Source organism: Dermacentor albipictus, chromosome 5, assembly GCF_038994185.2.
Source record: "Dermacentor albipictus isolate Rhodes 1998 colony chromosome 5, USDA_Dalb.pri_finalv2, whole genome shotgun sequence".
Taxonomy (NCBI): domain Eukaryota; kingdom Metazoa; phylum Arthropoda; class Arachnida; order Ixodida; family Ixodidae; genus Dermacentor; species Dermacentor albipictus.
In genome coordinates, this window is record NC_091825.1 from 32,539,306 (window position 1) to 32,563,365 (window position 24,060).

Below are 24,060 nucleotides of genomic sequence, written 5' to 3' on the forward strand. Positions count from 1 at the left end.
TACGCAGACGACATCTGTATATGGACCACGAGCTTAACGCACTTGTAAGTGCAAATCAAGCTGCAGCGCGGTGTCAATAACGTCGACATACCTTAACAGTCGCGGACTGCAGCTCTCACCGACAAAAAGCGTAACCATGGCATTTACACAGAAGTCAATGGCCTGCTACCCCGTTATGATTGATGGAAAGATTATACCTTCGGTAAGGCACAACAAGTTTCTCAGAGTCATCATCGATCGTGACTTAGCTTGGTCGAAGCACATCTCTGGAAAGCTGGACAGCTTTACTCAGATCATTCGACATATGTCTGGAAAATCAGGGGGGCCATCCAAATCATCTCTTCTGCAGCTCTACCAGGCAGTTTTTGTTGGCTACCTCCGCTACAGTGCGCCTGTACTTTCTCGGGTTAGTACAACTGCTGTACGCACACTTGAAAGCGCTCAGGCTCGCGCACTTAAAATTTGCCTAGGACTACCACAATGTGCGTCTACTTCGGGCACTATTGCAGAGGCACGTGCGTGCCCAGCTCCAGTTTACCTGCAACATGAGCCATTGCGAGTGCATCTAAGGCTACTGACTAGACACAGGAATCATCCACTCACGAACGTCACAAGCGTACGTTCTGTGTCTGCCTACTCAGAAGCCGTGTTGTCGCAGCAAGACTTATTGCAGTCGGACTTCGAACCGTATGACATACCCGAAGTTCCACTCTGGACGATGGCAAAGCCAACGGTGAAACTCTCAATCCCTGGAATAACGAAGTCCAAAATGTTGCTTGCTGGGCTCAAGCATTTCGCGTTATCATACATTGCTTACATGCATGGATATCCCGAACATGTTTTTACAGATGATTTTGTGACACAGACCTCGTCCGCGGCAACTTACACGGTACCTGGAATGGGTATCGCATAACGGTTCAAGGTGGGACACAGGACGTCATCTACAGCAGCTGAGTTGACCGGAGTTCGAGAAGCAATTCGCTGCATACTGCAACAAAGCCTCGAGAAGTGGACAGTGTTCTGTGACTCAAAACCAGCACTGCAACTCATCAGCAATTATATGAATGACAGAAGCACATATAGTCCTCTTGATTATGATATCATGTCTCTGCTTGCTGAGGCGTCTTATTCCGGGCACACCATCGTGCTGCAGTGGATTGCTAGCCATTGTGGAATAGCTGGAACTATATAAACAAGATGACGCGGAAGCAAAGAAGGCGCACACTGACGGAAACATTTTAAAAATTCATTTTTTCCGGCATGGCATTAACGCCTTGCTAACTCCATCATAACTTCTATTGCGCGACATTGGGACAACCCCGAACATCGGCAAGAGCGCCTCCATAGATTTTACGATTCCGGCTTCCACTTCGATTGCGCGGAAGCCAGGAAACACTCCTTCATCGATTACGACTGGATATGGCATACACCCACCGATACCTTCAGAAGATTGGACAACCACGGGACCCTGACTGTAGCGTCTGTCACACTCCCGAGACAACAGCTCCCGTACTTTGCGTGTGCCCTCAGTATGCGGCCGAACGAAGAACACTCAGGTCTACTGCTGACTGCTTGGACTCCAGCCGCTTTTCGGAAGAAAAGCTTTCGGACGCCTGGAGGGGTGTTGACTGTGCCCAACGTGCCATAAAATCACTTTTGAACTTTCTAAGTGAGACTGGTTCAGACGATCGCCTCTAGAACCTGTGAGACGTGCAGTCATTGCGAAATGAGTTTGCGCAATAACTTTTTGTGACACGAGATTACTTTTTGTGTGGACAAGATTGCCCTTGCGTGTATTGCGTCTACAGTGCGCATCCGCATATTGGACAACGTGTATATATATATATATATATATAGTACCTCACTGTACCATAACATAATCATCCACCACCTACCTTTCCCTGTACTTCCCGCTTCCCCTTTCCCCAGTGAGGAGTAGCAGGCTCGAGACACGCTCTCCAGGCCGACCTCTCCTCCTTTCTCCGCATTAAAATCTCCTCCTCCTCGATAGTCAGTTTGAGGTTAGGGAGTTTGCCTTGCTGTTGTTCTGTGGCCCAGTTTAGGCGACTACATCAAAGCGCAGGACGAGTTCACACGCTGCTGTGTCGGCCAATAACAAGAAAAGAAGGACGCAGGTGGGTTCCGCGAAGAGGGGACACCCACGTGTGGAAAGAAATCGGATTAGTGGCTGCGCCGTAGAAGAGGCACTAGATCTGCACCCTCGCTCGGGACAAAAGGGTAGACGGTCCGAGTAGAGAGAGAGAGGCAAGTTTCGGGCTTGGACTCGGACAGACGTCTCGGCGTTTGATTAAAGCGTCACTTTATCGGACAACGGCTCTTCTTTCGCGCTGCCACCGTGCACTCGAATCATCGAGGGGCGCCGACTTCAGACCTTAAACACCCTCCCTCCTTAACGAGTGTTGAAGCTACCAGAGGATAAAGGGTAAGGGAAATAACTGGCACAGTCGACAGGATCGGACAGCCCGCAGCGAGGTAGGTGCTTAAGTCTGGTGAAGCTGACTGGACGCTCGCTGCAACTTGGACCTACTGGTACGCTGTAAGAAGCAGCACTGTCATGCCGTACGAGCCTGCCAGACAACATTTGCGAGACAGGAGCTGAGCGGGACGAGAGCTGCTGCGCGTCAAGAAACGAGGGCAGAGCCGAAGGACTTCGTTGAGCGACAAAGGAGCTGCTGTGGTGTTCTGCATCAGGAGCAAGGCAGCAAGGAACGTCGACGCGCCTGAGCAAGGCAAGGCCAGGGTGTTGTGCCATTACCACAAGCCCGGATTCCGAATCTGCAAGATGCAGAATTTATCCTGCGAGCGTCCAAATTCTCCCTTGAAAAGGCAAGATGCTGAGCCGTCAGGCAGCGGTGTCCTGCGGGAGAAGCCTCGGCGAGCAGCGTGTTCGGACGTGTCAGCGTGTGCCAGACAGCCCGGCGCCGCATCTCCCTTTGCCTGGAAGTCACCGCGCGCGCGAACTTTGAACCGGGTGGCCAGCGCGGTCGCTGGTTGGACCCCTCGGACGACCGTCGTGTGCTGACTTTGTATTGGGCCGTTTGAGTGACAATGGTTCTCGGGGATTATAAAGCGGCGAGGAGGCCGCCTCGAAAACAGGATCCGCCGACCCACCGGGAGACAGTGTCGCTCCCGACTGGGGTGAGATGTGTCACGCGTTTTCGCCGGACGTTGCCGTGCGGGAACAGTCGCGTTTGTGTGAGCTCTCGGCCCCAGTGCCGATCCGATCTTGTCCTGTACAATGACCTGTATATAATGTATAAAATCCCTTTCGTTATTCTCATCGACGCCTGGCTCGGAGTCTTCGCTACCAACGCTCTGTCACGAAACGGGTGACGAGCGCTACGGGACCACAAAGTCGTAATAGTGGTGCAGCGGTGCAAAGTCGTAACAGTGGATGGCAGCTACGGGATTGACCGGCATCAGCTACCTCGGCGCGGTGAGTGCCTGAAGTTTACCTCAAACACCAGACTTTCTCTGACACAGGTTATAGTAGCTTAGGGAAGGATTTGGTGTTGCATTGTGATAACCTTGTGTGTTTCAAGCCTAGTAAGAGTGTTTTGAAAACCAGGGGATGCTGAGGGGGTAAACGGGGCAGTGTGTGAAATACTTGCATATGTCTTACTAGTAGTGTTATAGTAGCGTACGGCAGGTATATTCAAAAAGGGTAAACAGCAGGAGGACAGTGTGAACGATGGAGAAGTACAAGGTGAAGGAACTTCTCGAAATTTGTGAGGAGTTGGGCATTGAGTTGGGCTCAACCAAAACAAAGAATGCGATCCTTGAGGTCATGAGGACTGGGGACGTAACGGCTGAGGAAGCCGCTGCGGCCTGGGCGGATATCAATGAACGTCGGGAAAGGGAGGAGAAGGAACGTTGCGAGCAGGAAAGGAGAGAAAAGGAACTTCGCGAGGAGGAAAAGGAGGAAAGGAGAGAGAGGGAGCGACGTGAGCACGAGCTTAAAATGAAAGAGTTGGAGATCCGAAATAACTCGCCGGCGCCTAGTCTCACTTCTAACGTTCCAAGAATACGCGATCAACTTCCACCCTTTGTCGTCGGAGAGGATATGGCCAAATACCTCGTGAAATTTGAGCACGTGTGCGAACGGAATAGCATTGAGCGATCCCTTTGGGCACAGAATCTGTTAGCCTTGCTTCCTGGGGAGGCATCAGACGTAATAACTTGCTTATCGAAAGAGGCGTTTGAGAGCTACAGTGATGTGAAGGAAGCGCTACTGCGGAAGTACAAATTGTCGCCCGAAGCTTTCCGGCAGAGGTTCCGGTATGCAAAAAAAGGGGCAAGGAGTCGAATGTTGACTCCGCGTTTCGTCTAAAAGCCGACTTGGTGGAATGGCTGAAGGGCGAAGAGGTTTACGACGACCGCGACAAAATCGTCGAATGCATCGCGTTGGAGCAGTTCTACCGTTGCATTGATGAGGATGTCCGGCTCTGGCTGCAAGATAGGCTAAAGGAGGTTTAGCTAAACAAGGCAGCAGAGTTAGCGGAAGAGTATTACACCCGCCGCAGCTTGCACAGCAAGGCAGTGCGCGTAGAAAAAGCTGATAGGAGAGATTGGTTTTCCGGGAAGCCCGACGAACGGAAGCAAATCACGCGTCGCGAGTTTCGGGACGACGAATCCCTTACCAAAGAAACTGTAAGGGAAGGACAGAATGCATCTCAGAATGATGACGATGGTCCGAAACAGCGAAACGAAATGACGCGTTCTTTTGAAAAACGGAAACCGTTAACCTGCTACAATTGCAAAATGCAAGGGCACATCGCTGCAAGCTGCCCAGAGAGAATTGCTTTTGCAACGATACAGGAAACTCACAAAAACATACGTCTATTGGAGCCCTATGTGCAGGAAATTAAGGTAAACGGCAAGAAGTGCCGAGCACTGCGGGACTCTGCAGCAACTATGGACGTTGTTCACCCGTCTTTCGTCTCCTCGAGTGATTTTACGGGAGAGTGCGTTAGGATACGGCAAGTGGCCGAGAAGGAGAGTGTCTGTTTACCGATCGCAACGGTTATCATTGAAGGAGAGTTTGGGAAACTTAACACCGAAGCCGCGGTGTCGGCCGCCCTCCCGGAGCAATTTTCCTACCTCTTCTCAAATAGCTCGGAGCAGCTGCTGAGGGATCACGGCAAATCATTCTTTGCCGACGTGGCGTACATGGCCCCCACGCGATCCAAAGCGCGCCCGCTGTCGAGGGAACTTGACTTAGCGTCGGTGAGCGAACAGCGGTGCGGTACAGGGACCGATCAGGGTAACTTGAGTGGCGAGCAGTCACGGGAGAGGCAGAGCTCGGAGGCTGGCCTAGGCGAGCGGGTCCTGGAGGTGAGTGGGAGTGACGCGTGCAGTGCTAGCCGCGATATAGACGCGACGCCGCAATTAGGCGACGCGGGCTCCACACTCGCTCCGGTTTCCGCCAGCTGGCAGGAGCAGGCTGCAGTTGAAAGGGAAACTCGGATTCGCGAGCAACAGGAAGATTGTTCACTAGCCGATCTAAGGAAGAGCGTCAAACGGGGAGTGAAAAAAAAGAGGGTTTCATTTGGCAAGGAATCTGGCTTATTGTACCGCCGCTACACGGATAAGCAGGGTCGCAAATATAAGCAGCTTCGGATTCCGCGAAAATATCGCCGGGAAAAATGAATGACCTCACTTGCTTCCTCAGTAATATGTTTTCGGTCCAAGTGATTTCAAGGGGACCATTCCATTTGTAATTATTATTGCTGATTAATAATTGTTTCTATTTTGTTGTGTTGTTAATTTGAAAACTGGTTGTTTCAGCCTTGTGTACTAGATCGTACACCTGCCTCTTGTTGCAGCGGGAGAAAAAAGGGGATAGCAATTTAGTTAGGTTGATTTGGATTATGGCCTTGTCTGGTGTTTGACGGGAGACAGAGGGCACTTGTTCGTGTTGGGTGTTGCCTTTTGCCGGTCGGTTTTGCAAGCTGCAGAACGACCAACCGGGACCAGTGGCGAGAAGCAAGGTCTTAGGAACGACCCGAGCGGAGCTGGTCGAGGTGCCTTGGCGACAACGTGGTGAGCAGAGCTCCTGTCCTGGCGAGTCGGACCTGGGCACGTGAAGTTACCTGGCGTCCCGACACTGGACGTGAACTTGGACGAGCCTGACGAACATGCGCGCCTGGCATCCGAGCCACGTGGAGGCAGCTCGTCTTCCCGGCGCCTTATCTGAGGGCGGGGATGCTGTTGTGCCATTACCACAAGCCCGGATTCCGAATCTGCAAGATGCAGAATTTATCCTGCGAGCGTCCAAATTCTCCCTTGAAAAGGCAAGATGCTGAGCCGTCAGGCAGCGGTGTCCTGCGGGAGAAGCCTCGGCGAGCAGCGTGTTCGGACGTGTCAGCGTGTGCCAGACAGCCCGGCGCCGCACCTCCCTTTGCCTGGAGGTCACCGCGCGCGCGAACTTTGAACCGGGTGGCCAGCGCGGTCGCTGGTTGGACCCCTCGGACGACCGTCGTGTGCTGACTTTGTATTGGGCCGTTTGAGTGACAATGGTTCTCGGGGATTATAAAGCGGCGAGGAGGCCGCCTCGAAAACAGGATCCGCCGACCCACCGGGAGACAGTGTCGCTCCCGACTGGGGTGAGATGTGTCACGCGTTTTCGCCGGACGTTGCCGTGCGGGAACAGTCGCGTTTGTGTGAGCTCTCGGCCCCAGTGCCGATCCGATCTTGTCCTGTACAATGACCTGTATATAATGTATAAAATCCCTTTCGTTATTCTCATCGACGCCTGGCTCGGAGTCTTCGCTACCAACGCTCTGTCACGAAACGGGTGACGAGCGCTACGGGACCACAAAGTCGTAATAGTGGTGCAGCGGTGCAAAGTCGTAACAAGGGGTGGCCCGGTGGAGCATTTGGAGCACCGAAGGACTACGTCACGACGAGCCTGGGTGACAATACTGACGCAGCTGACAACAACACCGGGCGACGCATCACGACCAGGTGGGGCTCATTTTGTGCTCTCTCGAGGTCCCTTTCCCTGAATGCACTTGCGTTCAGGCACACTCTGGGAGATGGCGGATTCAGATAGAAACGCGATGGAAGGTGATAGTGTGAACGAATCAGAGCGCACCCGCGAATTGATGCTTGAGATAGAGGCGTCAAGCTAGAGCTGGAGAAGATGAGGTCGTCGCGTGCCTCGTCAGAAGAACCGGAGAACCGGAATCAGCACACGGGAATGGCACGATACGCGAAAGAGTTGAAAGCAGTCCTTGCCCCCATGCCCACTAATGAGCCAATGATTCCCGCCTGGTTCAAGAACGCATTTTTCTCGTGAATTTCGAACGCAAGTGTGAAAAGATAGGGCTGGACGAAAGCCTTTGGTCTCAAAAACTTCTTTCAGTTGTCCCAGGAGAGGCCGCGGAAGTTCTCGCACGCTTGTCTAAAGAAGACTACGAGAACTACGGAAAGGTAAAAGCCGCGCTTCTTCGCAAATACCGCCTCTCTGCCTAGGCATTTCGACAGCGGTTTAGACAGGCAAAAGGGGGCAGCGAGTCGCACACTGAGTTCACGTACGAGTTAAAGTCTAACTTAAGAGAGTGGCTCAAAAGTGGAGAAGTGTATGGCCACCACGATAAGGTGCTTGAATGCATAGCACTGGAATAGTTTTACGGAGTTCTTCCAGAATAAGTTAGACTTTGGCTGCAGGACAGGCTCCCAGAGGTAGACTTAGAGAGGCAGCACAGCTCGCGGAGGAATATTACACGCGCCGAAACTTCCAAGAAAAACCCATTCAGGAAGATAGGCTAGAAAAACAGGACAATTCTGTAAAGCGGTTTTCCCCTTAGAACCCAGTTTTGCCGAATAAAAAGTCATTCATGAGCGACGAGTTCAGCAAGGGCGCATCGACTAAGGCTGAGGTGGCGAGGGAAGGGCTAGCAGAGACCGTCCAGTCGGCTGGGGCCGCTAAAGCTAAGGCAGACGTACAGCGCGCGTTCGAGGCCCGGAGACCAATTATCTGCTTCCGTTGCAACAAGGAAGGCCATATTTCCTCAAATTGCAAGGAGCAAATCGCGTTCGCCAGCATTAGCCATTCAGACGAAAATCTGAGGCTACTCGAGCCTCAGATTATCCAGGAGGTCGTGGTTAACGGGAAAATGTGCAGGCCACTTCGCGATTACGCCGCCACCATGGATGTTACTCATCCGTTTTGTGTTTCTTCCGGGGACTATACAGGGTAATGCGCCTGGATCAGACAAGTTACAGAAGAGCAGAGCGCGTGCTTGCCAGTTGCCAGGGTAACCCTCGAGGGCGCGCTTGGAAGGTTGCAAACGGAGGCAGCCGTGAGTCCAAGTTTACCCGAGCACTTTCCATATCTTTTTTCGAACAAAACGGTGCAGATTTTAGAAAAGGAGGGCCGTCGTTCTCTACCAGTCTCGCTTACATGGCATTAACGCAATCGCGGTCACACGCCCTCTCAAAGAAACGTGAAAGCTCATCTTCAAACGAGGGAACTGACAACGTAACGTCCTCACAGCGGCAGTCTAGGCCGGGAGATACGGCTGATGAAAAGCAGAGGACTCAGACTTGTGACGGATCAATTACCGGATCAGTGACAGTGGGGGAGGAGCCTTTCGAGACTCGGGAAAACGGGGCGCCTAGGGCTGAAGGGGAAGTTTCACTGCTTAGTCCCGCATCCTTTTGCTGGGAGCAACTTAGTTGGGTTGACCGAGAGGCGCTTATCGCGGCACAGAAAAGTGACTCTTCGCTAACTGTGCTGCAGGCTAATGTGAATGAAGGAGTGGCCTGAAAGAACATCTCGTTCTACACTAGGTCAGGTCTCAAGTACCGGAAATATCAGGATTCCAAGGGTCGGACATACAACCAACTCAACTACTCGTGCCAGAAAAGTACCAACCACATCTTTTAGAGTTAGCGGAATGCTTGGGCGTGTCACCTCGGTATCAAAAAGACGAAGGCTAGGCTAGCGCAAGATTTCTATTGGCCGGGATGCTGGAAAGAGGTTAAAACACTTGTTCGGTCATGCGACGCATGTCAGCAAGTTGGTAAATCCAATGACAAGTGACAGAATTTCACTCGGAGCGAGACAGGGCAAAATATAAACTTTCTTCGATCGCCTCAGCTGTGTCTTGCCTGCTCAAATGAGTGTTAGGAATTCTTTAGCTGTTTATACACTTTTAATGTGTCTTCTTTGAGAGCACTATTTGTGGAGGTTTGTATACCGGACTCTTTATCTGGTGCATGTTTCGTGTTTAGTACAATAACTGTAATGGTGGCGTTGAGAGCACAGAGGAGGTTAGAGCGTTTGTTGCCGTGGAGTTTGGTCTGGCGCTGTGGAGAGCATTGGGAGGTTGCTCACTTTCGCCGAAGCGGTTGGCGTTAATTTTCGGTCACTCCGTGAGCTTTCTCAGGTCCAAGCAAAGAACAGCGGATGAAATGGCGGCAAAGCCATTTCCTTAGCCCCATCAAGGACGTCACTCAATCAGCACATCGGCGGGGTTGCTGTTGTGCCATACCACGTGGCTATGACCGAGGCGACGGGAGCTGCCATACTACGTGCACCACGTGCATACCAGCGACGGGAGCTCCCACTTCTCCGCGACGAATCAAGAATTCGACACGGGAGGCGACTTCATGAAGTGCCCAGCCATCTCCGCGAAGAATCAAGAATTCGACGCGGGCGACGTCATCGCCCTGCCCCGCCTGGTTCCTGCCGACGAGGGGTCGCAAAAGGAATTTAAGGGAAAACCGACCCATTGTGAACAGAGAGAGTCGCTTCCAACCGCCCAGTCGGTCTGTTGCTCTCTTACAGCTACATGTACCGCTATCATCCACTATCTGTAAACACTGTATAAAGTTTCTCGTTTCTTCTCCGTCTGCAGAAAGAGTCCGTCTTTCGTCCTCCACCCCGAAATCACAACAGTATGTGCCACTGGGGAACATTTATTTTTGCCATTATCTTCAATGGGACCAATCCAAAAGGGTATGCGCACTGGGACCACTGTGTAGGGGGCCACTGGGTTTCTTTGCTTTCAATCTCATAACTTGCCATCATGACAATTCTATTTTAATTATAAATATAACTGCTGACGTGTATAATCTCTACATAACCATTCCCAACACAACAATTACATTATTCATACAACCGTTCTCTACAAACAATGCATTACCTAGACGTCAACTAGGGCTGAGTCAGCCAAATTTTTACACCTGACGTTCCTTCTAACCTCGATGATTGCGCCCCTGCACAATGCATCAACACTGATCTTCTTGTTTCCTGTGCTAATCCCCAGAGTACAGCGGTCAAAGTGGTGCCGGGATCGTGTTGATTCGGTACTTAGATCGCTGCCGAAGAGGACAGCGCTTGGGCTGACGTGGGCGATCTCAGCAGGCGTCTCCAATAAAAGAAAAACGGTCGTCCGGGAGGCACCCAGTATATCTTATTACAATTCCCTTTGCGTTACCAGTGTGTTGGCAACACATTGACAATTCCTCTTGTATTACACAATGGTGCATCCCCGAAGAAACAAATTTTCAAAAATTGATAAGACGTGGACCACGCCAGCGGACTCACTTGGCTATCGCGCACGGAGGGGAGTAGCACCGGCTCCAATATGGTCTCCTCCTTGTCCACGCGACGGCTTGACCCGGCGGACTGTGGGGGCGCCACTGAAGGATTCACCAAGAACGGCCGTACCTGCAAACCGACAACACAACAGACACACAGTGAGCTAATGCATGCAAGTCGAGATTATCCTCTCATGATGATGCCCATACAAGCTACCCTTCCGAGCCCGAACTGCGTAGGTGTAAAGGCTGCGAGCTAGGCTTGTTCAGTATGACGAAGTTGGGCAAGTTGGTAGGGATGAAAGGCCCTAGAGAAAAGCAGGCGTGCAAGCACGGGCGCAAGTAGAATGCGAAGGACAACACAAACGCCGACTACGAGCCGGAAAGCCGCGCAGTGGTGCGGATAAGTTTCGCGTCTTCCTTTATCGCAACTGTGCGACATTTCAGTTGATACTCGGAGTTTGTGTTGTCCCTCACGTTTTACATGTGCCCGTGCTTGCACGCCTGACTTTCCGCACGAGTGGACCTTTCGGTTGCTGATCGCTAAAGGAAAGCAGAGCACGCATCAAGCCACGTTGGGAGCGTTGACTGGCTCACACGGCAGTCAAGGCCTCTCCGATCGGCTCGAAACGTCAACATGGGGAATCTGACCGTGTTCAGAATAGCTCTCCAAGACGGACAACGAGCGAGCACAAAACAGGGCTGAGAATAATCCGCGAGTGTGCTGCACTGACGGCAGCTGCAACCTAGCCTTTGGCCTCCGGACGATTGGCCGGCCTTTAGCGCGGCTCGTCCTTTCTGCCCTCGCCCAGCTGCCCTCGAAGACATCCAGCACCTCTTGTGGTGTTCCTCCGCGGCTGCGCTCACCAAGGCCTCTTCAAAGCGGGGCTACACCCAAGCCGCCCGCCGGACAACCATCGGTGGGATTTATGTTCCCCTTTACGTATCACTGCTGGAATATAGTAAAGGCAACCACTACACGTGATATCTACATAGTGCTTGTCTTGGTTTGCTTTCTTTGTCAAAAATATGTATTTTAATCGCACGAAGAAAACTGCGTACTTCGGCCAGTACAGGTGAATCAACTGAAGACACGAACTTTACTGGTACTAGGATCAGAAATCTCGATGGCGATGTGGCCATTTAGGCACGCTAATTGAGTGCCAGTCTTAATGCGAAGCTTTCTTTGGCTCTTCTCCACTTTCCGGGAACGAGTAAACTGGACCGATGCCGGCGGCAGTGCAATCGAAGGTGGCGATTTGGCGAGCCGATCCTGATGCGCTGGCGCCAAGTCATCGCAAGGATTCTTAGTCTGGTTTTGGACGCAGACTTACCCGGATGCAGTGCTGCGTCACAACAACCAAATAAATTTAACCAACAAAGTTAACCAATTAGTGTCCCCAGCAGTATATCTCAAGAGGTCTCCACTCGACTTTGACAATCGTCATTTGATGATTTCTGCCCATTATTCCCTTTCTTTTTTACTTGCATTTCGTTTTGTCATTTCCCTTTAGGGCAGTTGTTACAACAGCGAAATTTATGCCGTGCAACATAGTGCGATCTCGTCTGAGCAGAACTCATAAGACCAGCACCACTATATCAATATAGATATAGTGGTATATATAGCACCACTATAGATATCAGTTCTTAAAATGTGCTACGATATACTTGCGTTCCACTTACCAGTTACCCCTGAAGCCTTAGCCGTTCGAGGCTATATATTAGCTGGAACGACAATGCATATTTTTATCAGATGTTGAGGACATATATTTTTATTTTTTATTTATTTCAATACCCTAAAGGCCCAATGCGGGCATTACATAGGGAGGGATTCATCAAAGAAAACTTATAAATATACAACACAGGTTATAAATGGCTGAATACAGAAATAAACGAGTTAAGAAGCCAGGTACAAGTTATTAAGAAAGAAACAATGGCTAGGAACAGGAACTGGAAAATTGCACATGTAGCAAATTCCAAAAAAAAAGAAAAAGAACAAAAAGCACCTTCAGAAGTTCCAAAACATGGCATCTAACATTTCACGCAACAATACGGCCGGCTCGCACAAAAAAAAGAAAAAGAAAAAAAAGAAAGAAAAGAAAGGATAAAAAACAACGACGCACATCATTTTACATTGGAATCTTCCAAGTATGACCAAAGAGCTATCTGAAATGATGATGTTTCAGCGATAGCCGCAATGCTAGAAGGAAGCGAATTCCACTCTTCGATTCGAATTCCAATCTCGAAGTTGCTGCTGCCACAAGGATTTCTGTTAACCAGACATGATTTCACTGCTACTAGGTTTAAGTTTTGCAATTGCAACATGTGATCTATTCAGCGCTATTCAGTGAATTCTTTTACTTAGCTACCTCGGCATAGCGACTTGCCGTGCAAGTTATATGTCCTCCGCCTGTTTAATCCAGCTGAGCAGGCCGGCTGTTCTATGTAATTCATTTAATCTCTTCGAAAAACGTTAACATTATTGCCACTCTCTGCATGTTCAACCTATCCTCATTCTCTGAATTTTTTATTTATTTAGTACATACTGCAGACCTTTCGGTCCAAGCAGAGGGGCAATAGAACGTATACAAACAAAAGAGAGCAAATTAAGAACAAACAAATACAGATTTATACAAATTTTAGTCACACTGTGTCTGTAACCTGTCGTTCCAGTCTGATACTGTTCTGGGAAAAAAAGAAAATTTAAACGTGTTAGTTCGAGCATAATAGGGTGTTAGTGAATCCGGATGATGCTGCCTTGTTTGCCGTGTTAGTGCAGGCGTTATATAAGTCGATGGTTTAATTTCAAGCCTGTTGTTGAGAAGAAGAGAAAGGAATTCAAGTCTTAGCAGCTTTCGGCGCGATTCAAGAGTAGGTATGGAGTTTTCTGTCATAATTTTGGAGGGAGAGTCCAGTCTTGCGAATTTATTAAATATAAACCTGACTGCCTTTCTTTGTATTTTTTCAAGACGCACGATATTTGATTTAGTATAAGGATCCCATGATATACATGCATACTCTAACTTTGGTCTAATAAATGTAAAATAACACAGTAATTTCACGTTAGGAGGGGCATTTTTCAGTTTGTGTCTTAGGAAACAGAGTTTGCGGAAAGCAGAACAAATATCATTAATGTGCATGTTCCATGACAATGTGGAAGTCAAAGTAACACCTAAGTATTTGTATATGTGAGTTTCACGCAGAGCTGAAGAACCTAGCGTATAAGAAAAAGTTAGTGGGCTTTTTTTACGAGTAACACGAAGAAATACGGATTTATCAGTGTTAATAAACATACCCCATTCATTACACCACTTTAATATGTTATTTAAATTCTTTTCGAGGACAGTCTGATCATTCTGACAAGTTATGTCACTGTACAAAATACAATCATCGGCAAACAGTCTAATTTGCACACCAGGAGTTATGGTTTTAACAATGTCATTTATATAAATTAAAAACAGTAAAGGCCCCAAGACACTACCTTGGGGCACCCCTGATGTGACAGCTAAGCGGACTCACCCTAAATTCATCAAAAACTGGAATGTTGTCTTCGCTTATTCCACTGATCGTGCAGGGTATAGACGATGGTTGTCCAAATAAGCGACCTCGGTGTGCTTTTTGATGGGAAGTTAAGCTTCTCCGCCCCACTCTAAGCGCGTAGCATTACGAGGCCTGAGCGCACTCGGTTCAGTCTGAAGACTTACTTCCCTCCCTCAAATTGCTTACATCAATCTGTCTCCCATTAAATGAAACTCAGTAGCGTGGAATGGCGCGAGCCATTCAAATAGTGCTTTGTTTGGCATGTGCAGGAAAAAGGTTGACGAGTATATATAAACATCTCTTTCCGACCTCACGCACCAACGACATTTCAAACCTGAATAATCGCTCTACACTTCCGTCATTTAGCTGCAGACGTAGCCGAACCGACGTCCTCTCTTTATACAAAATGATTCACGGAATTATTACAGGTTCGGATCTACTAGCTTCTGTTTCGCTGCGGGTTCCGCAGAAGACTACCAGGGAACGTAGGCCATTCCACGTTCCTGCACGTTCCACGTTCCACGTTCTTTCAGCAGACACTCGCCTCTACACAGGGCGCAAAATCTTTACAACTGTCATTTTCTCCATTTGGATATCTGCCAAAACATGTTGTCTTCTTTCTGTGCCAAGTTTCGCACTTTCTCTCGAGCCTTCTCTCTTGCTTCACTCCTCTAATGACTTTAAATAGTTTCTCTCTTCTTCCCTATATGTTATCCGTCTGTCGATTGTGTGCGATTGCTGTGCTGTTCATATGCATTTATTTATGCAATTCTTTTTGTGTGTCTTATTATATCTTCTTATAGCAACAACAACTATATGGACACACCAAGCGAATTCTCTGCGTCGTCGTACGCGTTGCCGTGAGGCTGCGCATATATTTAGGTATACGTATGTTATATGTCATGCCATGCCACAGGACGTGCTGCATTTGCGGGTTAAAGTAGCACTGTTTTTTATCACCATAGTTGCTTATACCAAGTCTTACATTCTTGACAAAATTATTCCTCAGAAAGTTGAGAATGTTAGCCCACAAACGTTATGAACCATAACACTGACACAGCACTTGCATTGTGCCTTAAGTTTTCCCAGAATATCAACTATTAAAAGTGCGGCACAAGATCAAACGTCGAAGTTGAAAGTGACATAGTTTTAGTGGAACGGCTCTCGTTAGGCAGCGCTATCTCCGGGATCGGCCCTCGAGAAAGGTCTAAAGCATACCCGATACTTAAATGTGGTGGTAGGTTACTATATGAAAGGCTGTGTCTTTATTAAATAAACATAAACGAAATTGTCCTATGGAAGGATTCGAACAGAAACAAGGCCTGATGCTCTAACCGTAAGGCCACGGGCGCGTGCCACAGTAGACACTCCGCGCGATTTTTAGCCGTCACCAGTAAATGCACACGAGAAATGCTGTTCCTTTTGTTTTGATGTGTTTTCTGAAGGACGTTACTCACATTAACTGTACGATTTCCCTTTGCGTCAGAAATTGAACGCCAGGCCGCATAGAATGAAGCACAGAAGCAGCTGTATTCTAAGGCCTCGGGTTAAGCAAATTTTCTTGCTGGAAGGAATTGTAAGAAGAGCCCACGCAGACCGCGCAGACCCTTTCGGCTCGTGCTATCCTTTTGCCACACGAAGTGGTCAAGCCACGTTGGCTAGAACAGCGCCCGCCTGTGCGTGGTTTCCGCCACGAGGCATCGCGTCCCTCGAATCGCGCAAACGTGCAATGCCCCGGCGCGTTGCCCGAAAGCCGGCCGACGAGCTGCAGCGAAACGCTAACGAAGCAAGGTAGGCCCGCGCTCGGCGCAACGAAGGCCACACCATTACTTCAGGTGCAGAAGCAATGTTACGTTGCGTGTGTGTGCCACGCGCTGCAGCTCAACGCCGGAGGCCCAGCGACAGCGTCGACGAAAACCTCCCCGCAGGTCGAAAGTGCGAAGCGGACGTCGTGCCCGCCGTGAACGTGCCGCAGTACACGAGAACGCGAGGTCAGCACAAGGCGTCAACGCCGACCCTGTAGTTCTGACCGGTGCTGGTCGTCGTGTTTTTCACTGTTCAAGTGTCCGCATCACGCGCCACACCGCACGCGCTTGCTTTGTCAGCTCACACGTTCACTGCCATTCATACTGCTACTGCAGCTGCAAGCCTTAACACTTCGAGCAATATTCCAATACGATGCTATTGCATCCATTGCTTCGCCCTTGTGGGGAAACTGCGACTTTATCCCATAACTTTTAGTCGTACATTTTTACCTTTTTATTTTTTATTTTCTGTGCACCAGCACCCACACCTCAGCGTTGTTCCTGGGCACATGAAATAATTGATAATAATAATAATTACTGTAATTGTTGTTGTTGTTGTTGTTGTTGTTGTTGTTGTTGTTGTTGTTGTTGTTGTTGTTGTTGTCGTCGTCGTCGTCGTCGTCGATTATTATCAAACATATACATTGGGATGCGATGCCCAACCCTATTCACGCATCCAGGCAAAAAATAACTAAGAAACATGAACAGTGACTCGCGCACAAGTTGTTCGTGACACGAGCTTACTTCCTCGTCTTCTGCTGTTTCTTTTAGCACGTGAATGCTCCTTAGATTGACATGTCCGAAACGAGGGTAGCTCGAAGAATGTCACAACAGTTACGCTACAGTGCCTTAGTAATGAGTTCTCCCAGCTATCGACGTGCCAGCCCACATTCGCGGTGCCAAGAAGTCTGTCAACATTTTAAAGAGGATCTAAGATGGAGGAAGAAGATATGGATATCGCTAGATTCTGCGAAATTCATCCTTAGGAGTTTCATGGAAAATAGAAAAATAATGAAAAGTGGCACAATAATCTCTCCGGTAAAGCCATTGGGGCTTCACATTAATCAGAAAACGTTGAAGATGAGAGGGAACCCTGGCTTAAGTCATCGACGCCGTAATCGTTCTCGCCAGACGGTGTCTTGGTCGACATTTTAAACTAAAGAAAAACACTAAATCAGTCTTATATTGATTACGTATTGTTCCAGAACTTTCAAGTGAAGGATACGGACACTTTTTTTTCTAATTTCGTACTTAAACCTCGGCGCCGGAACATCAGTGTGACGTCATGTATTTCAACCTAGATTTCCGTAGTTGGACGGTTGTGGCTCTGCAAAATTCTCGAAGCTTGCCAAGTTGAGTCTTTGGGTTCTTCATATCAGGATGCACTATATCTTTACTGATAAACAATTAACTGGGCCCAAACAGATGCCGTCGAATCCATGACGACGTCACGGCGAACTAGTGTGGGAACTTCAAGACGGCCTCGCCACCCGTCTTTTTTATTTTTCTGGCTTACAAAGCAATATCCGGGAACCCAGGAAATCGCCCCTTCGGCCATCGGTCAAACTTCACCGCAATGCATAAGCGTAACTTAATAACGAACAGCATTTTTAAAAATGTGTCATAAGATCTGCCGAATTCAAACAGCTTTCAGTTAGCAACGTCGAGACGGTGCTTCTTTCTAATAACATATATACGCATTTGCGGCACTTAAGCTTCCCTGCTGCGCTAGCAGCGTTTTGGCCCTAAACAAAACAGGAGTATAACGCAGCAGAGAAGTTAGGCTAAGTTAGCCTACGGGCAGGGAGGCCACAGCACGTTCAGCAGCGTTACACTCCAGCGGTTAGCGCATGTATACGCAGCAGCGACCTTTGGTCTGTGGCAAAACGGTACCAGTGACCCCCGAAGTCTCACTTTTTAATCCGATCAGCCTTCTTGGGATACATGACGCACTTTCCGGTAATCAACCTATCCACGTCCAGATCTAATCACTTTCCTTTCATGCCAGTTTGGGTCACAGGTGCCGCTGGTTACGTGCCGCTCCTCAGTGAACCACTTTGACGCCAGCCTCTTTGACTCCAGCTTGGGTCAACGGCCATTTGCCACTTCCCTGGATGCGCGCCACTGGGTAGATGTGGCGCTCCTTAATGAAGGGAGGCGCGAGGCAGGAGCTAAGCTGCAGCACGCGCCTTGTACATGACGCGTTTCGGCGGCGGCAAATACGGTGTGTCGCTATACAAAAATGGAAATTGCATTTACGTCGACAGTCATTCCGAGACGGTTTCTGCCGGAATGTTTGCGGCTTCGCGACACTGGCGAAACTCTGGTCAGTGCAATTTTCGGGTTGTTAAGACCTAGGATTCCTTGATGTGGGCATCGCGCTTAGGGAAGTGGGGACCTCCTGGACAAGAGACGGACAATACGTCTCGGCCCATCCATGGCCGTCCTTCCCGCTTGTTCACCCGGTTGTCGTCGCAACGTCGTCGTCGTCTCGTTGTCGTCGTTGCATGAGCGTCGTAATTTGAGAATCGACGTCCGATTTCTGGCATTCTGTCGTCGTTACACGCCTCTGCCATTCCCTCGATATAATTCCTTCTTCATAAGTCCGTCATCACTTCGCCGTCGCCCTACAGTCATCGTCATGCCTCCATGCCCATGGGCCACATTGGCAAGCGAGTGCCACAGCAAAGTGGACGACATCGATGTGGCATATATCGGAAGCAACAAAAGTCTCGGAACTAGCACTACAAGTGGTAAATAAACATGACGAAGAATATGGCTTGTCGATACATTGCTCCATTGTGGTTCGCATTAATATCGACAGCCATTGTGAGAAGAGTTCTTCCCTAATTTTTTTAATGCGTAAGAATTTTTGTGCTTACCAAACGAGAAGACAATCCCTACGTCCATCCAGTAAGTAAGACGACTGCTTTCTAGATAGCGTCCGCAGCAGCGAGCGGATTCACCTTCGTGCAGCCTCTCGCTTCCACGCCGACGAAGCGGCGCGATCACAGCGCTCACGGAGCTCTCAGCACGCGCCTCCGCTCTGCCACTTTCGCAGATCGCTTTCAAGATACGCGCCGCGTATCGAGAACACAGCGGCGAGAACACAGCGCGCGAAGCTATCAGCTGTCGGCACTCTCTGTCAGCATCGCAGATCGCTTTCAAGGTGGAGCCCGCGCGGCGGCGCCATGCGAAGCCGCCGCCCGGGAATGTTTGGCCAACGGTTCGACGCGGATGGATAAGGCAGTAAACAGCGACGACGGCTTGTAATGATCGGAACGATACCTGGCGCCGCCGTCCGCTCGTGTCGCCACAGCGCTGTCGTTTATACCTGTCAGATCGCATCTGATAATTCCATAATTACTTTGTTTAGCTCAAAACAACGGACACAAGAAAGACGAGAGTCGTCTGCCCTGCCGTCTTTCTTGCGTCCGTTGTTTTAACGCGATAGCGTTAAGGAGCTCGTGTCGCAGAAAAGCCGGTGTCGTCGGCATCGGCGTCCGCGGCGTTGACCGTGAGCGATAAATCACGGCAGGCACTTCATAAATAAAAAGCAACTTCCAAGATGGGCTGGGTGGGAATCGAACCAGCGTCTCCGGAGTGTGAGACGGAGACGCTACCACTCAGCCACGAGTTCGATGCTTGAAAGCTGTACAAACGCGCGTCTAGTGAACGCGGTGTTGCCTTAAAAACGTGCCGTAGAAAGTTATACTGTGGTGTATATCGGTAATTATGAGCCTGTAACTTACAGAAGTCGCATTTACACGATAGCGAAGTACGTTTCGGCTACATTTCTTCTGCGCTTACTGCACACGCAGAGCCATCTTGCGGCAAACACAGAAGACCCCCTCCTCTCAATGTACGGCGCTGCCCCGACAGGTGGCGTGCCATACGCGCATTGGGGCTGTGCGCGGTCCGGTTCCCTCTCCCCCGACTCCCTCTCCCCTGACGACGCTTCGCCGTGCTCCCACCCGGGTTGCAGAATCAAGCACCGTTCCTTTCTTTAGATTACTATCTATCTATCTCTCTGCCCGTGCCGATCACGACGTTTGGCTGGCGTAGATCGTTTCCCCCTCCGAGACACCGAGTTCTTTGGTTCGTTCCGTTTGCTCAGGCGCACATTTCGTTGCCGCGGCGAACGCTGCGTTGCTCGACGCTCTCCGTGTGATAGGTGGGCGCAAAGTCCGATGCGGGGCGCCTCGTAAGTGATCCCGGCGCCGTAGCGCATTGTCTTACACCCCTTGGCGGGTCGATGGGAACGCTGTCGCGTTCCACTCTTGAAGGCGAAGCTTAAGCGTCCTCCAATTTTTGCGCTAAACAAAGTAATTATGGATTTGCACCAACTAGCGCGCCAATGCATTGTGCACGTCTGATAACATTGGTAATGACACGGGCTCCGTGGAGATGAGCAAGTGGCACAATGCTTACGCAAGCTAAGACAACTCTCAGAGGAGCTTCTGCGTGAACTTTTTTTCTCCTGTTCTCGATTGGTCTTTTTCTCTTCGCCTCCCAGATTTCATAACTATCTGTCTAGAAGAATGTTTAGCTGTAACTCTAGCACTCCGTAAACTAAATGTATCAACACGTTCCACAGTGGTCGTGACGGATTCCCCAACTTTGCGCTTTTCACTCGCTGCTTCTGGTGTCCCCTAGGTTTTGCAAGCTTTCAAACCGTTAGTGCGCCTTCGCTTAGCTTTGTTTAGATGTTCAGATGTCTATTTCTAAAAAAAATGGCACATTCGTTGCCTAAAGCGTTCCTGAATGATCCGGTTATTCAACTCCTACTGGCATCACCATTCTATCATAGGGGCTAGATTTGTGAGACAAATTATGCTGCGTGAATTTTACGCCCCGTCTTTAACAAACTCCTCAGATTTTCAGCGCTTCTCAGGTTACTGAAACAGTAAACTGTAAAACGCGAACACGAAGTCCCAATCGCGAAACTACGCTATCGAATTCCATTTCTACATTTTTTACCTACACAGAGCTGGCCTGGTTCCCTCACCGAATCGTTCCTTTTGTGAAGAACATGAAATAGAACAATTTCTCATTGATTGTAGAAGATATTCCAATTTGCGAAAATGAGCCTTAAAGACACCGTTCCGTATTCTTAGATTAGACTTAAATGTTCAAAATTTGCTATCTCCGGCCGCCTCGCCCCTTGGGCACATCGACAGGAACGTTGGCGATGCCATCCATGATTTTTATTGCAAGGCAAATGAGATTTCGACCATACAAACAGAACATAAGGTTTTGTTATCTTCCTACAAAATCCATGTCGATTGGCTGTATTTTTGCTTTCATTTATTCCTTAATTCAAACAAAATCATTAACTACAATCCATCTATTATTTTCTCGACTACCTATTAATTTTTTATATTCGTCTACGTTTATTTTTCTTGGTGGTGCCAAAAAACGTGCACTCGCCAAGAATGAAATAAAAATAAAAAGAAAGAACCGACGTTTCGGGCCCCGTACGGGTCCTTTGATCACAATGAAGGTGTAAGCATGGGCGCGCGGCTATTTATGGGTGAGGTGGCGCAGTGTTCGTGTGTATATCTCGGGAAGATTACCCCGCGTCCTGTTTATCGTGTGTCTAGTTGATTGGATGTGAAATGATTCTAAAAGCAAACGGGCAGACGTGTTTTTCTTTTGCGATGATGGCTGCCGAGTCCCAGTCAATGATGTGTCCGGTTAGTTCGTGATGCTCCGCCAGGGCGTTCGCGGTTGTGTGGCCCTTGGCGACGTCATTCATGTGTTGTCTCAAGCGCCGTTTAAAATTTCCGCTCTCGCCGATATACGACACGTCACACTCCTTGCAGGGTATTTTGTATACCACTCCCGGGTAGTCCGCGTGTTGCAAAGGGTCTTTTGCGCGTACCAGCTGTTGGCCAAGTTTTCGGGAAGGCACGTGGGCGATCTGAACACCGTAGCCCTTAAAAATTCGTGCCAGGGCTTCACTTGTTCCCACTGTGTAGGGTACCGCCGCGCGCTTCACTGTTTCTTTCGCCGTTTCACGGCGGGGCTTCGCTGCTTTGCGCTCCTGCGTTCTGAGCAGTTGTCGAGGGTAGCCATTGCTCAACAGGTCCCTTTTTACATACTTGATGAAATGAGCGCTACGAATACGCGGACGAAAGAACACATGTACGACAGACAAGGCGCTAAACAGACAAGGCGCGTACATGTGTTCTTTCGTCCGCGTATTCGTAGCGCTCATTTCATCAAGTATGCATAACCAACTCACCCACATCAAGCTTCTACCCTTTTTACAACCTGTAGTTCTTGCCGACGTTTCGTGGAGAAGGCCCACGCGGAAGGCCCTGGAGAAGAGTGTTGCTGCCACGGATCGTTTTTGCCCAATCGGGTGCGCCGAGTCGAAGTTCAGGTACTTTCCGGTGTGCGTTGGCTTTCTGTAGACACTAGTCCTCAAGCCGCTTGAAGTCCTCTCTACAAGGACATCCAGGAAGGGAATTCGCCCATTGTTTTCCTCTTCAGCCGTGAACTGTATACTCGGCTTAAAGTAATTTAGGTGCTCGAGGAAATGTGCTGCGTGCCGGCGAGGGATAATGCATAATTCGTCGAACACTTGACTATGTATTTTTCTTCGTATATCTTTACTGAACTGCCCAGTTCTTGGCCAATCCCCCAGAATGGGCACGTGCCAGTAACCGCTTGGGGCTCTACATCTGTAGATCACCGCAGCATGCTGAAGTGTAACGCTATACTGCTTGACAAAGTTCACTGAGAATCGAATGAGGCTATCAACTGCATCTTATGACTGGTGACATTTAGCATTGCGGGCTAAACTCCACCATTCAATGAACAGGTCGGTATATTCAAGATAATCTTCGGGAGGAGGCGAGATACCTTTCTCCTAAAAAGCAAGTGTCCTTGAGGGAAGATCAATTCATCCACGGTAGCACAGGGAAACACTTTATGCATCAGCCCGTCAAGTAGAGGCCTGCGCTCTTCCACAAATTCCAGGCACTCTGGCAAGTAATGTTTAATTTCACTGCATCATGCGTTTCATAATATTCGAAACATTCGGCCACACTCGAGAAACCAGCAAGAGACGTCATTATTTGCGGATTAGGTATGCCCGTATGAAAGCTTGGATTCCTTTTGGAGTACCACTATAGATCCGCCACAACCGCCACAGGCAAGAACTTTCCCGATTCCCTGTTTAAGCCCTGCATTTTCCAGAACCAAACCATCGACTCATAATTCCATATTTTGCATATTTCTCCCCCGGTGGTAGAAAACACCCTCGTTCGGTATGGCTTGCTCAGAGAGAGAGAAGAAAGGACAAAGGCAGGGAGGTCACCCAGAAGGGAAAATCCGGAGGCCGGCTGAAAGCGCGCGGGAGGCGGAGCCCAGGGCTCTGGATGGACCCTTTGCGGTCCTCTAGCGTGCACCGTTGGCCGTGTCAATTAAGTGGACACGCTATAACCCTGAATGAGTGGCTACCACGCCTATTCTTGCAAAGAATAAGGCCGCAAGCGAAGGGACGTAGCTAATTAATCCCAACAGCATGCTTTATAGCAACACCACCCAAGACTTCGCCTGCTCCCCTAAAGCTTGGTCCACGCAACAGGATGCATCCCTCGTCCAGTCCGTGGACGAGCATGAGGTGGCGCGCGGCCGCCCATTCGCTCCGCGCAGAAGGGCGATGGAGCCAACAAACGCTCGTCTGCAAACCAGCGATGCGCACTTATTAAGTGCGAATCCCGCTTAAGACGAAACTTTAGCTCGGGGCAAACTCATACAATGCCGCTTGTTCATGTACATGTAGAATGCAGAAACGCTTTTCTGAAATAACCCCTTGATCAATTTAAATTACATTTGTGGTATTTGAAAGAGAAAGCTCAGTTCTATGAAAGTCGGAAGCGAGCTTTTTATTTAGGGCTTGGAACTTTTCAGACTGCCGAAAATTAGTACACGTAAAATATATATATATATATATATATATATATATATATATATATATATATACATATATATAATCACAAAAGTTTAGAAACGTGCAACTCTGCTCCAAGAAAAGATGTCGCTGTCCTGCAAACTGCATCTGTTGAAGCATATAAAAAGGACAAACTTTGTGCGTGAACATGCGGCTTACGTAAATTTGCTACAGTGTTTA

The 24,060-nt window shown here is 49.1% G+C and overlaps 1 protein-coding gene across 4 annotated transcripts in view; it reads right to left on the bottom strand.

Annotated features, from left to right (window-relative positions):
* The window catches only part of Ack (activated Cdc42 kinase), a 121,112-nt gene that overhangs the window by 32,693 nt on the left and 64,359 nt on the right, over positions 1 to 24,060 (bottom strand). For all 4 annotated transcript variants that reach the window (XR_010566194.1, XM_070538345.1, XM_065439813.1 and 1 more), the window contains exon 7: positions 10,580 to 10,702. Coding sequence is in view for 2 of the 4 variants with exons in the window: in XM_070538345.1 (XP_070394446.1) it covers positions 10,580 to 10,702 (123 nt within the window). In the remaining 2 variants the exon portion in view is untranslated. Of the gene's footprint in view, positions 1 to 10,579; positions 10,703 to 24,060 lie in introns of those variants that run through there.